Source organism: Sylvia atricapilla, chromosome 1 (genome assembly GCF_009819655.1).
Source record: "Sylvia atricapilla isolate bSylAtr1 chromosome 1, bSylAtr1.pri, whole genome shotgun sequence".
NCBI classification, from domain to species: Eukaryota; Metazoa; Chordata; class Aves; order Passeriformes; family Sylviidae; genus Sylvia; species Sylvia atricapilla.
Window position 1 is genome coordinate 124,346,840 of NC_089140.1, and position 15,173 is coordinate 124,362,012.

General features: G+C 40.2%; 1 protein-coding gene across 2 annotated transcripts in view; it reads right to left on the reverse strand.

The window, feature by feature from the left end:
• PAG1 (phosphoprotein membrane anchor with glycosphingolipid microdomains 1) overlaps nucleotides 1–15,173 on the reverse strand; it is a 102,553-nt gene that overhangs the window by 12,014 nt on the left and 75,366 nt on the right. For both annotated transcript variants that reach the window (XM_066332794.1, XM_066332801.1), the window contains 2 exons: nucleotides 3,054–3,265; nucleotides 402–453 (listed from right to left, as the gene is read on the reverse strand). In XM_066332794.1, the coding sequence (XP_066188891.1) occupies nucleotides 402–453; nucleotides 3,054–3,178 (177 nt within the window). In that variant the 5' untranslated portion in view covers nucleotides 3,179–3,265. The remainder of the gene's footprint in view (nucleotides 1–401; nucleotides 454–3,053; nucleotides 3,266–15,173) is intronic.

Sequence of the window (15,173 nt, forward strand, 5' to 3'; positions counted from 1 at the left end):
CCAACTAGGTTCAAAGATTCAAGTGCCTGTGTTCACAGATGTTAAAAAGAAATAAATGCAAAGATGTCCAGAGTGATGTCCTTTTCAAGCTTTATGGTAGTAGGCATTACGATGGCTTTAACCCGTGAGAAGACAGCAGCTGACAAAGGATATACTGCCCTTGGGCTGCAAATGGAGTGAAGGAAAGGCTGGAGTACAGTGATGGCAGAAAGGGCACTTAGAAAGTGCAGATTATCAGGATCTAAACAAGTTTTCCTCCTCTTCCTGTACTGCAACTTTTAAAGTTTCCCATGCTCAGTCATCTCGAAATTCCTGAGCTATTTTCTAATCTTTTATTTTGCTAGGAGCTTGGTACAAACCAACCACAAGACAGACACAAGCTGCAAGAAATAAATACTTACCACATTCATCAGATTTTCATGATCTCCATTCTGATTTTTGGCCTTCTTTTCCCTTAATGAAAAAGGCACATGAATTTTTACTACGAATTATGCTAATATACAAATGCCAATCATTCACAGATCTTACACTCCTGCAGGGAACAGAACTATGATTCACAATAATATTGAAAATGGAATAACTGAAAATTATTACAGGAAATGGTATGACCTCTGTGTAAAAACACCACTGAGGCAGAATGGTGATAAACATAACTGAAGAGGTACAACAAACACACAAAACCCTTCTTCTCACTCAGTGTAAGACCACAGTGAGAGATGATAATTACAATATAATGAAAATAATTATGTAGAGACAGGACATGGGGGAATGGGAGTAGGTTTAGATAAAATACTAGGAAAAAATGCTTTACTGTGAGGGTGGGGAGACACTGGAACAAGTTGCTCCGAGAGGCAACTACTTGTGGATGCCACATCCCTGGCAATGTTCCAGGCCAGGCCGGACAGGGCTCTGAGCAACCTGCCCTAGTGAAATGTGTCCCTGCCCGTGACAGGGAATCAGATGATCTTTAAAGTCCCTTCCAACCCAGGCCATTCTATGATTCTATGATATCAAAAATTTCATTCTTCAATTTAATCGTATCTGAAATTCTTGGATATACATTCTGGTGACAGATTACTTAGGAAGCCCTTTGAACTGTGTCAGTAAATAGTGTGTGTCCTATAAGAAATTAGAAAAGGTCAGCAAAATCCAGATAACTTCCATTAAAAATGCTAGTCAAATTGATAATAAGCAAGAGCAGTTGAAAAAGGCATGCAAATTTCCTAGCAGCAGAGGTCTGCATTTTTAAAGGAATCCCACTTCCCTGGGTCCTTCATAGGAGTCTAAATATGGATCACATTTCCAGTTTTTACCATTTGGGAAATACAGCTCTTGTTCAGAAATACTGCAATAAAGTATGAGCTTAAAATAATGTTAGTCCTTCCCCTAGATGAAAAGTCAAATAAAAAGGTAAGAAAATGTTAACAATATAAACTTTTTGCTTCTTCCAAAGTCTGCAGTGAACTGCACTTCCACATTAGCAACTGTTAGAATTCTGTCTAATTGGGACTTAGCAAAAAACAGCAAGTAAGCAAGCACCAATGCAGAGCAGAGAAAGTTAAAAGCTGGATTTCCTCTCTGGAAATCTGACTTTTTCTGACTATGATATTTTAGAAAGTGCAATTTTTATTCAGTTTACTATGTCCTCATCCATTTTTGAAGAGTAAGCCAGGAAGAAATTCTGCAGAATTGCATAAACAACCTGCCCAACAGAATAACCTGAAACAATGTCCAAACTAGCAACACAAGAATTTATTAAAAAACATCACCAGACTATTTCAGCCAATGTATCTGTATCTCTGTAACTGCAAAGATTACTCAGTGGTTTGACCCATCTTTCTAGAGATGTTTCAAGGATTGATGTGTTACAAAACAAAACACAATTATAGAATCATTTGGGTTGGAAAAGGCCTTAAAGACAATATGTAGTACCTAAATGCAATGTTTGTGGGCTAAAGAATATTTAAAATCGGCTTTCTACTGTTAAATAATTTTTTAAAAAATTCTACTGTTTTTACATAGATGTCACAGGAAACTGACAATAGTGAAGTGTCAAATTGCAGTTTACAAAAGCGCTTCTCCTGAATCCATGAAATTACACATTCTAACTTAGGCTTTTGAGGGTTTCAAACAACTTCAGGGCCTGTTTTTGCCCACAATTTTTTTTTTTTTGTATGGTGGGCATTAGATAAACCCTGCTGAAAAACTGGGCTTTCCACTTGTGCCAATACAGTGCATTTTATAGCTGTGCAATTTCCTCAGTGTTCTCAAAGCTGAAGGGGTGAAAGCATATGCTTTTCATAGGCATATGCATCCAAACTGCAGATTTTGCTGCTGTACTGGATCCCCCCCCCCCCCCCCCCCATATACTTGGCTGATTCAGCTGTGCTTGCAAAATATACCAATATGGACCACACCAGTCCCACTTCTCACAGCAAAGGGTCTGACTGGCCTGGCTTGTGGAAAGGCACCATGGACAGACTGCAGGCTGCCCAGCTTCCCTGAGCAGTCAGCAGGGCTCACGAAGGAGCCTTGGAACATGCATAAACAAAGCCAGTAGAAGTGCCTATATTGGTGAATTCTCTAATAGAGAAGAAAGTGAGGATAAGGTATAAGGCATTAATTAGTACCACTATTTGATCCTTACTTATTTTTGCTTGAAAGGCACGATCAATACTATATTCCCTATACTTCAGGGATGGGCACAGCAAAGCTGAAGTATACAATCACTTCCCTTTCCTTTTTACCTATACTTCTTTTTGTCCTGTTTAGCCCACCTAATGTTCTCAGTTTCAGCTCAGGGATGTGATCTAACACTCAGTGCTCCAGGTTTCTGCCTGGGGCAAACCACCAAACAAGCACAATTGTGTTCTTCCTTCACAGCAAAAGAAAAATACAATTAGGTTTTAGAATGAATAGAACTGTTCAAACTGAAGATTGCTGTGAAAACTACCTTTTTTTATTATTATTTCTGTACCTCGGTCCTCAGCATTTCCTGCTAATTAATACATGAAGCTATGTCCAAAGTGAATCAAGAACCAGGAAGCCCTTACCCATTACAGCTGGAGCAAAGGAAGATGAGGAAGGTGAGGAACAAGAGTGTCGTCATAGCTGCCAAACTTCCCCACAGGATTACGTGGATCTGTCCACTGCCTAAAAACACACCCTCTAGCCCCATGGTACTAGCAGGAGCTGGTATCACTTGGGGTTGAAGAAGTTACTCCTTGAAGAAGACTGACATCTGTGCTTCATGCACCTTCTGTTTCTGTGGAAGGAAAAACACCATTAGAGATTAAGAGGAATTTTGAAGATAATGAATCTGACAGCTACAAGTCTGGCAGGAGAGATTTTCAAATGCAGATCTTACGAAAACCAGTTTCAAGTACAAGCCAGCCAGCCAAAGAGATTTTCAGCTACATTTCTGACAGTAACATAGAACAGATTTGTCAAATATTAACTCAAGCTGTTACCTATCTACAATCTCAACATGAATAAAAGGGAGTACAGCATCTCTGTACTTGTATTTTCAGGAAAAGATTGATAAATCCACTTTGAGGGACAGAGTAATCTATTTTGTGGTTATATTTGTAAATTTCATTGAAAAGTGAGCTTTCAAAACCAGCTCCAACTTCTGCAAAGTTAACAAGCCAAAAAAAGAGCTGCAGCAAGTGTTCACCTTCTTCTCTCTCAGTCTCTCCTGCCTGCATGAGATTCAAGGCTGAAAGTGCAGCGACAAATAAGCTAGGTAAGTCTTTGAAAGGAATACCACAAAAATCTTTCTTGCAGCAGACAAGATCCAGTCTTATTTCTGTGTGATATGCTTATTTTCTTAATAGTATGTCTGGAGAGTAACAGTACTGAAGCTTGGTTTTTAATTTCTCTCATCTGAGTCTGAGAAAACAATAGAGCAAAGTAAACAGGGTGTTTCTTTAAGAGCTTGAATAAACACAACTTTTGCTTCAGCACAGCAGCCCATGGGGAAGATTCCTGGGTAAACCCTGTTTGTGACATATAACTTTTGGTACACAATATATTCTAAAATTCTGTACATATATTTAATGCAATACATTGTTGACACGGCAAAATTCAAAACAAGTTATTTATTCTTCACTGCTGAAGGTATCAATTCCTCCAGAATTTGAGAAAAGGTTATGCAAAGCCTATTTACAGGCTTTCAGGCTGACTTGACTGATAAAAACTAAAATAGAATACAATGGCTAAGAAACGAGCAGATATATTTTGGGAATGAAAAAAGTAGCACAAAATATAAGATTGACAATGTCTAAAGCCACTAATGACTTACTTTAATGCATATATTTTCATAGAATTTTTAATAGGAAATATGTATGTACATATATTTATTTCTTTGCAGCAAAAGCATCCTTAGTAAAAACAAATTCAATTAGGTATTAATATCATACTTATATATGAAAACATACTACCATTTTGTTATTAAAATCTTATGAGAAAAGAAGATTCATTTTCAGAGAAAGGCCATTCAGATCAAAGGAAATCTGAAGGTTTGAAGAGAAGATACTTAGTTACACATAACAACTAAGTTATGTGACTGGGTAGCTTGGGTAGCTTACAAGTAACATTTCTGTTCCTGCATAAAATGGATTCATTAATTTCAACAATGCAGAATCAGACTTCTGAACACCTTCCAAGAATAACCTTACTAATTTATCCACAGTGGATAAAAGCTTTTTTAAAAAAACCTTTTCCCTTTAGATAATAATGGCATGGATATAAATTGAAATGAGAAGAAACAAACAAAAGATGGAAAAAGTTGCTGATCCCGTAAAGACCAATTCCAAGGTGTAGTTAAATATTTTTAGTCTGGGCAAGAAACAAGAAAGCCAGACATTGTGTAACCTTTCCAAACCCCTGAATACACAGAAAGAACAGGTGCTGTACACCTTGGCAAAGCCCATACATCTTACTGGTAGTCCTGAGCACTGACACCCAAGAGCCACCACTCTTCAGCGATGACCACTGCCAAGCATTGTGCCTCTCTGGTTATCTTGGCAGAGCCTGAAAAATTTAACATTTAAAAGCAGTGGCAGATCACTCTAAAAATTATGTATACAGCAGATGACACAGCCCTGCCTCATCCCTATTTTAAAACCCAGGTTGGGTTATTTCTACACTGAGGCATAGTAATAGCACTGACTGTGAAATAGAGAGACCCTAAGGGAAGCTGAGTCAGATTTAGTCAGGAGAAAACTTGGTGTAATGCCCACAAAGACCTCAGTGATGCAAGGGCACTGTGCATTGGTATGGATTCCTGTAAAGGTGATGGACTGTCCTCATCTAGAAAACATTACAAAGCACACTGTGCTGGCTGCCTTAACTAGCTTCAAATCCCTTTTAAGATGGTTGGCTAGAAAGTATTTCCCTTTCAAACTTTCCTCTTTTTTTTTTTTTTTTTTTTTTTTTGTGAATTTTCAAAGACATTTTCTGCCTTGCTAAAACTTAAAAAAAAATTCTTAAAAAGTCTTTTAGTTTCTTTTGTCCAATCCTTTTGCCTTCAAAACCACCTAATTTTATTTTTTCCTTGGGAAAAAATGATGAAATGAAAATGGAATGTAAAAACAAAGGAAACTGGATAAAATCTTTTTTCAGCATTTTTGTTATCTTTTCTTCCTTGATTTTCCCAAGAAACAAAAAAAATGCAAATGAAAAAAACTTTTTAAAAATATTGAAAGAAAGGAGAAAGAAAGAAAGAAAGAAAGAAAGAAAGAAAGAAAGAAAGAAAGAAAGAAAGAAAGAAAGAAAGAAAGAAAGAAAGAAAGAAAGAAAGAAAGAAAGAAAGAAAGAAAGAAAGAAAGAAAGGAAGGATATAAAAAAGAGAATAGGGATTTAAAACCTTTTTCTTAAAACAGGAACACATTTTCTTTAGAGCAGACACAGACCTGTCTTGAAAGATATTTATATTATTTCTGATTACTAAGTTCATAATTTTGTATCTACTCTGAAGGATACTATATTCTTAGAAGACTTAAGTAATGTAACTTAAGCTACTACTGTAAGAAAAGCAGGGGGGTTTGTTCTAAATATATATTCTTAAGGTTCCAAGACTTTAAATAAAGATAATATTTGAGCTAAGGAAAGCTAAGGATACATGGGGAGCAGCCCCATGGAAAAACTGTGTCTTTGAAGGCTTCAGTACAGAGTTACGAAGTGTTAGGATGAGCTGGAGCAGATGGAGTTCAGACTGAACTTCAAAAGGAGTGAGATCAGAAACAGTCAGTCAAGGAAGACCTCTACATGTGATGTCAGGAGTGAAGCACAAGACTGATGCTACACATGAGGCATCCCACCAGGCAGAAGTCAAAATGGCAAAGGGAATGACCAAGGCCAGATGTAGTTAATTTACAGGAAAACAGCATGAAATGCTTTGACTATATGCTGAAAGAAGGAGGTCAGAAAAGGACAGAAAAGCACAGTGGCACTTGAACCAGGGGAAGTGACTGCTGCAGACACCTCTGCAAGCAGAACAGAGAAATAACTAGGAACAGACTGACAATGGTGAAGCCCTGAATGAAGGAAGCAGAGCAGGTAAAATGTGACTAGTGATTCCTCTTAGCTCCCTGAAAAGCAGGAGTTTAGCATAAGTACTAAAGGACCTAGAATCTGCTCAGCACACATGACAACCAGAAATAAATACAATTATAACACAAAAACATCTCAGCCTTCCAGTACCCAAAGGGGACCTGCAAGAAAATGGGCAAAGGACTTGTTTAAAGGGCATGTAGTGATAGAACAAGGAGGAGTGGCTTTAAAATGAGAGTAGGTTTAGATTAGACCTCAGAAGGAAATTTTTTTTACAGTGAGGGTGGTGAGGCACTGGAACAGGTTGGCCAGAGAAGTTGTGTATGTCCCATCCTGGAAGTGTTGAACACCAGCTTGGATGAAGCTCTAAACAACCTTGTCTAGTGAAAATTGTCCCTGCCCTGTCCCTGTCTTGGCAGGCGAGTTGGAACTGGATGACCTTTAATAACCTTTAATGACCTTTAAGAGATCTTCCAGCCCAGTCCATTCTATGATTCTAGATTCACCTTCTGTGAACCCTTATCATGTAGTGACATCAGAAGGCTTACTCCTTCTGTTTAATGCCTCCCAAAAAATGAGGCTGAAACAGTATTCATCCAGGCTGGTGCCTTTAACACAAGAGGATTTCTGGAATCCTTGAAGCTGGACCAGCACCCATCAGCTGCCCCAACCAGCCCTGGACAGAAACCTGGCAAAGACATACATTGAAACAACTGCCCTGAACTCCCTCTGCTTCCAGTATGTGAATTCCTGGACATTAAAACATCAATGCCAAATACCTTGGATTTAGGAGATGGTCCAAGCTTTAAAGAGAAACTTATTTGAAATCATAACGATGGAACAACAAGCAGCTAATTTCTAAGAGCTCTCTGACAGCTGAAATTATTACCTCCTGCTTTTAAAATAGAAAGTGATATTGTGCTGCCCTCTGGTGAATCTCTCCATTTGGGGACTGGGATTTGTGGCTCTTAGAAGGGTGCTTTAGAGCCTGGTGCAAACTCTGCTGCTGCAGATGGAGTTCACATGGGGCCCTTCATCTGTCAGGCTCAAAACAGTCCTACCTCCACCCATGGAAGTCTGTTAGACTCAAATAGTTCAACCTTGCAGACAGACACTGCTGAGACAGAAGAGTGGTCAATGGAACTGTTTAGGGTTTTAAAAACAATTTTCTTGTGTGATGACCCTTTAAAGATGATTTCTTCCAATGTACCCTTTCCACAGAACTCTCTGCACAAGTTGGGGATGCTGAACTCTAAAAGAGCGTAACAGGGAAAGGCCTGGAACACATGGGTAAGAAACGTGGTTATTTTATCTATGGCAAAATTGAAACAATAGTCTGCATTCACATTTCAAAGTCACTATCAGTTCAGAAAACTAATCTTTACACTCTATTGGATAAAATTTCTTCTTCTTGTGGGAACTTCTTGCTTTTTAGACATCAATATTTGCCATTACTGAAATCCGTATGATAAATGATGCCTGTAGCCATTCCTCAAAATTGCACTTAAGTGCCCAATTATATTTGTGGTTTCAGAATGACAGATATTTTGCTGCATAACCCACACTTTTATGGCGAATAATGTGTTATTTTTGCTTGTGGCTGTTGCAGGGATAAAGCAGAGCTGAGGCAGTTCAGCCTGGCATGATGATGAGGAGAATGCAATTTTGCTTCCAAAAAACCTGTATCTGGAGTGAAACAGATAGGCTGCAACTCTGGGGAGCACGAAGTATAAATTTTAACTGATGAGGAAGCTGCTACAAAAGTTTGGAGTGAGACCCAAACACCTTTGAAGACTAGCATCCAGAAGACCCAGTGCACTTCAGGTCCAGGATTTTCTGAGCAAAGTCCTGCCTGAGTTTATGGTGGTACATGTAAAGGATGGGCTTGTGATAGGCAGATGCCATGCCTTGGTGTCCTGGCAGGAGATGACAGTGTGTCCCTCTCCCACCACTTTGCCCTTGGCTTCTGGGTTTAGAGCAGTTTCATCCATGTCCCACTGCAAACAATGCTCAGCCCACGCCTTCCAGAGGGAAAAGAGTGGGAAATGTCAGCAGCTTCACCTCTCTGGGTTTCTTAATGAATTATAGATGGAGTGCAGGCAAGAGACTAAATTGTTCTGACAACTGAGCGACTTTGAATGTGAGAAGCCAAATGTGACAGGACAGGAGAGATTCATGGAGGCTATGGGGATTGTGGCTCCCTGTCCGGGGCTGTCAGGCTGTGTTCGGCTAACGGGGGCACTGCCCAGGTGCTTCATCTGCTCACCCCTGAGCTTTGCTACAGGACTTCCTTGTGAACTGCTCAGTCTCCTACTGCTCTCTTTCCCTGCCACCCTCCGGCTCCCTCTCAATATAAGAGCCTTTCATCTTCTATTCTTCTGTCTTGGCTTGAAAAGACTGCTAAGGAAAGCAGGAGCCTCCCTTGAAATGGAAAGTGTAAACCCCCTCCCTCTGAATTATTATAATTTTGAAATTAGAGAGCTCTAAAGCAAAGATACTGGAATAAGAATAACAGGTCTTTACTAGGAAAATTAAAATTAAAATGCAATAATACAAAAAACCCCCACTGACAGAGCCAGAATACAACCTGACACCTTGTTGGTCAGGGTGTAGGTAGCAGGCAATTAAATCATGGCTGCAGTCCTCCTGGAGTGACAGATGTGGTTTAGTTGAACCTTGCTGTATAAGGGTGTAGTTTTTCTCTGAAGACCCAGTGGTGGTGAGATGGATCCAGTCTTCCTCTGGGAATACGGTATAAACAGGCTGCCTCTGGTGTTCCAAATTTCAGTTTATATCCAGGTAGGAATGCTTGGCTCCTCCCACTGGGTGGAGCATCTCACTATGAGATGATGTAATTTTATCAGTCATTGATGAGCCTTAATGGCCCATTGAGGGAGGATGGGTCATGGAAGAGATAAGAACACTGCCCCACCTGGTTTTAACAGCTGCCCCATTGACAGAAGATATCCCCTCTCTGGAGTTATGAGGGATAGGTCATGGAAGAGATAAAGAAATACCAGGTTCTAACAGACAGTAATAGAATACATACTTTTGGTTACACCTTGCACTGCAACCCAAGACATCTTCCAAATCCTGAAAATACACTTTCTCTGTGAAGATAGTGTCCTACAGGAGACCTGGAGACCTGAGGACTGACATTACTCCCACTCCAGAAAATTTTCTCTACAACTTCAGACCCAGCTCAGGCACCAGCAGGCAGATTTTATCTCCAAGGGCCCAAAGATTGAGCACACCCCTTGTATGTGACACCCTCAAGGCCACCCTAAAGAAAACATCTGAAGGCAAGCAATCCACAACTCCTGTACCCACAACAGCTCACACCAAACTACACACCTCATTTAGAGAAGGGGGAGGATATGGCAGGTGCACTTTGCTCAATCCATAACCATTTCCATGTCAGGACTGTTCTCTGCATGCAAATACCATGGTGCTGGCAGGAAAATGCCATTTGTGCTCCTGAAACTACCCTTACATGTAGCACTATGTTGACCTGTGTTACAATGAAATCAAATCCTTCACCCAAACAATCTTCCTTTAAACCTCTTGATTTTAAATTAAATGTGTTTCTGACCTTTTCCACTATGTGGCCTAACCAGGCTTTAACTGCAGAGAAGCTCCTGAGTGTCTCCTTTCTGTAACTTGCCGCAGTTGGTGTATTCCTGACAGCATAACCTGATAAGGCATTACACACATATTTTATGACATCATCAGGGCTGCATTTGTTCTTGTGTGGGCAAAATACTTGGGTCAAACTTTTAATAGGTATCTCCTACTGTAAGTCCTGGTTTGGGGCCTTTCTGCAGAAGCTGGTGGGAGTTGTGCTTTGAACATTACACTTGGGTCCCTTGCAGTAAATGATGCATGTTGAAGATAACTGTCTTGTACAGCCCAAGCCCACAATTTTATACTTTCTTATTCTTCACAGAATGGGGTTGTATTATCCTCCAGGAGTGGTCCCTGACCAGAGCTAACTCCTGAGTGGTGCATGGGATTGGTTTTGGGAAATAGCCTTTTGACTGCAGCCAAAATTATACTTCAGGCTGTTCCAACTTGGTAAAACCACCTGTTTGTGTTTCAGACTGGGCATCTGATAACAGTGGTCCACGGGAACCTTAATACTCTGTACTAGAGATCTTTATCTGCTCTCAGTACTTCTCCACAGGACATGTCCAGCTTTCTATCCACTCCAGCTCCTCTTTCTTTCTTTCTCAGTTCCCAATTCTCTTTGCTGCCTGAGGCAACCACCTCTGCTACAGGTGACAGAGACTACATTAAGATATCAAAATAGGAATAAGTGTGCATGAGAACCTAATAAAATAAATATAAAGATGTCAAAACAGACGATACTATAGAACAACCTGAATATACAAACATGATCCTTACTTTACATTGATGTTAAGTGAATAAGAGCAATTGCAATTAAATGCTTCTGGAGACAGTAGGCAACAGGATTGCTGTTTGGAATGAGGTGCTGCCTGGCAGAATGTCACCTAACCCCACAGTGTTAGTGGAGTCAAGACTGTGAAGTTTCTTCAAAGGCACTTAAAAAACAGTTGCAAAATGTATTTGTAATTGGTTGAATTGCTGTTTCTGCATCTGCAATGACTTTTTTTGGCTTCCAGTGGTCTAAATGTAGATCCAGCACTGAACTACACAAATCTTAAGACCAAGATTGCCTGTCTTGTGCAGTACCTAGTGCATTTTGCTTTTAGGGTTCCTATGCACTAAATCAGGACAAATCCTTTCCTACAACAGGTTAAAGCTCTTCTGGTGCAGTTGTGTTTTGAGCTGCTTGGCTTGGCAGCACCCATTTATGAGAATAGTTCAAGATAGACACATCTTATTCCAAGCAGTGAAGACCAGATGTGCACATAATTAAGGCCTGGGCCTGAAAGCCTGATGCTGGAAGGAATTACTGACACGGACCAAGCTGCTCTTGCAGGCTGTCAGACGAGCCTTGCAGAGACTGTGCCTGCCATAAGCCTTCAAAATAGTTCATGTTTTTGCTTTATGAAGCAGTAGAATAATAAGGTTCTGATCTAATGTACCTGTACCTACTTCTTCAGAAATCATGCCTGGTTTATCAAAGGATGCGTGTGCTCTATAATGCAAAACCAGATCTAAGACTAAACTGAACAGTCCCAAACCACTGGTCACTTTTTAGGCCCTCCTAAGCCTTAACATCTTCCAGAGAGAAACCAAGGCTCTCTGAGCCCATTTATCTGTGGCACTGCAGAAAAATTAAAAAGCCTCTTGCAGCAGTAAAGGCTGATCTATGCCACAATCTGCATTCATACTCCAAGCAAGTCATTCATGCCTTGACAGACCATGTCACCTCAAGGTTAATGTATTCAAAGTTGACCTGACTTCTCCTACCACTCTTTCCTTTCTATTCCTACTAGAATTCTAGTAAGTCCACACAAGCTTGTAGTGCAGGCAGCCTCTCCTTAGAAAGAAAGAAATTTGGGAAAGTGGAAACAGTCAGGAAAGTTGTATGAACAATTAATCATGTGAATTCAAGACCTCACTTCCAGATAGTGGAATAGTTTTCTTAAAATGGTGGAGAATTTCAGAAAATAGGAGATGTCACTAGCAAGGTTTCATAGCAGGCTGTAAAACTAGATTTTCAAAGGAAGGTGAGCATAATTGCATGTGAATATGATTATGTCCCCGTGAAACACAGTCTGGATCCTGAGGTTAATACAAATGCATAATTATGCACCTAACCTGTCACAGAGCTATCACATTTATTTCCCACATTCACAAGGTCTTTCTGTGTATAAACTGTACATTCACAAATCTCTGCCAAACGCAGCTTCCATTATAAATCAGGCCCTGAGCAAAGAGGTCTGTAACCAAAACTTACAGCTCACAAATTAATTTCACAGCGGCTAAAAAGGTTCCTCCCATTCCACTACCAGCAGTACAAACCTCCCCAAGCACAAACAGGGAGAAGGAGAGTGCTGAGGCCACAGCTCTCAAATGCAGAGAGTGCTGACTGGGTTTGGCCAGCTGCTGAAGAAGAATCCCATAATGAAGCCTCTGTGCAACAGCTCCTAGGAACAGCACCACATATTTTCCCCAGGCTTTAGCAGCCAAATAATGACTGTCTCGAATGCGACAGCAGAAAAGCTTTATCTGCTGAGTGACCATGCCAAAGATTACAGCTTAATTGTAGCATTATTATGTTCTTTCCCACACCCCCACAATATCCCATATTGCTTTCTGGCTGCAGTGAGGTAATTAGACCACGATTACTGCATACTTTAGAGCATATAGAAATGAAAGCTGTCCTTGTGTTTTCCAGCTCTGACACAACTACTGATAGCTTTGCTTTTCCTGGAACTAGATGCTCTTTCATATTAAACAAGGCCTGCTTATAATTGCACTTTGCTGTTTATGTAATTCTGCCATGCCAAATCCCCTTTCAGTTTTTGCAGCGCAAATTTCGAGCAATCCTTTCGCAAACTCAGGTAATAATAATGGAAACTGAGAAATTCCCCCTAGCCTGGGAAGTAGGCACATACAGAGTTTTCCTCAGTCATCTGACCTAAAAGACCTCTAAAATCCATGGCAATTGTTCTTGTTCTCAAACTGGTGTTTGAATCAGGCCCATGAAACACAGCAAATAGATGGTACTTTTCCAGAGGCTACTTCCAATTTCCAAGGGACCCCAACCATATAAAATTACAAAAGACTGCAAAATATGCAGCAGCAAAACACAATGCTTTGATTGTCCCCAATGAAATATTCCCTTTTTTTCTTAAAAAAAAAAAAAAAAAAAAAAAAGAAAAAAAAAAAAAAAAAAAAAAAAAAAAGAAAAAGAAAATTAAAAGAGACTCCTACTTAGAATAGATTCTACTTCTGTATGTTTACATATCTGAAACCAAGCTTGGTTTACTCAGGCTATCTACAGGGTCCCACCTGTGAGATCTCACCTCTGTTCCCATCATAGGAGAAGACTAAATGACTTCTACTAATACTAAACTTTCAGATTGCTAAAATTTTATTACTTATAGTGAGAATAACTCAACTTAAAATGAGAAATTTAAAAAAAAAAAAAGGTCTAGTATCCAGCTGTCAGGACACTACAGTCTTTTAATGTGCCTTGAGTGAGAGGTACCCCAAAAATGAAGCACATTAAGATCATCCAAATCTGTTAAAAAAACTTACTCAAATAATTTTAAATCCAAACAGTCCAGATTACTGGGTGCCAATGCTATCATAAAATCTATGGATATAAATGTGTGGAAGACAGAAGTGTTCCAGGGAAGCTTAGTGATGGTCCTTGGAGATAGAATACAAATTAAATCAGAAGGGTCTGTTATATTTAACATTAAATAATCTTGAAACAAAAGGAATTAGTGAGACTTGAAATGTGTGATACCCCACTGCAAGAGAGGTAGCAGTGACTGAACTTGGTGACAGATCAATTTGAAGAAAACAGTCTGGTGAACATATTGTTCACCTTACAATATGCTTTGTATAGGTGGAGAGCTATTTCAAGCCCAAATTTCATTTCACTTTAATTGATTCAATAAATATTTTTTAACTTCTTAGCATTTGTATCTTATCAGAAATGTCAGCTTTTCTTGAGTATTTAGTGCATGTACGCAGAGCCTTCTTCATTGCTGGAGATGGTCCCTGTCTGAAGAGTTTACTTTTGTCAAGATAAGACCAAGACAGCACACGAGAGAATCTCTATCTAAATAATTTCCTTTTCATGAAAAAATGTCCAAGACAAAGAAAGATTTGGTGGGTTTGAAGAGTTCTTGCAACTTATCCAGGAACCTGGTGTCCCCACCCAGCGCTGCTTCTCTGTGATCTTTGCTTTCTCTGTGTTGGAAACACAGCCATGTGTTCCTTGAGAGAAGGTGCCACCTTAACATCAATCTTGTAAAAATAATCTGAACTGGCTGCCTGTATGCTCTGCATGATCAGAAAAGACTTGCTCCTTCCTGTGGAGAGAGGGGTACCTTCAGAGTTAGGTGTGAAGGTCATTCCTCATCTCCTCTGACAAACCAGTGAACTTCCAGACATCTAGAATTAGGAGAGGAGAATCTATAAATCATGGACAAAACCAGGGGAGGTTAACGTGTGCTGACCCACTGGGAAGGCCCTCAGATGCACTTGTCTGAGCTGACCTCCTTGGCTGACCCATCAGACCAGACAATGTGGATAACGAAGCCTTTGGGCAGCAGGAGCAGCCCTGACAGACCCAACCTTTCCAAAGCCTCATGATGTGGCACATTTCACTGCAAATTCTCCCCGACACCAGCATAATGACATCATTCTGTCCCTTCAATTGGAGGCAGAGCTGGAGTAAAGGAAAACATCACTTGCTTTTGACAGTCCAGAATATCCTGCAGATTCACCTCCCCACTGAACCACAGGCAGTGTCCTGCTCAGCGCCTGCAGCAGCATGGAGCAGGGAAACAAATAAACCCAATTCTTTCCTGCTCCCCAACACCAACGTTGAGACACGTGGTACATTTTTATTCCCCTTCTCTCCTGCTCTGGGGAGGGAAATATAAAACCCTGGGCTTGATCCCAACAGACCGAGGCAGCAGAAACTAATAATGAGTCCTGCAGGAGTG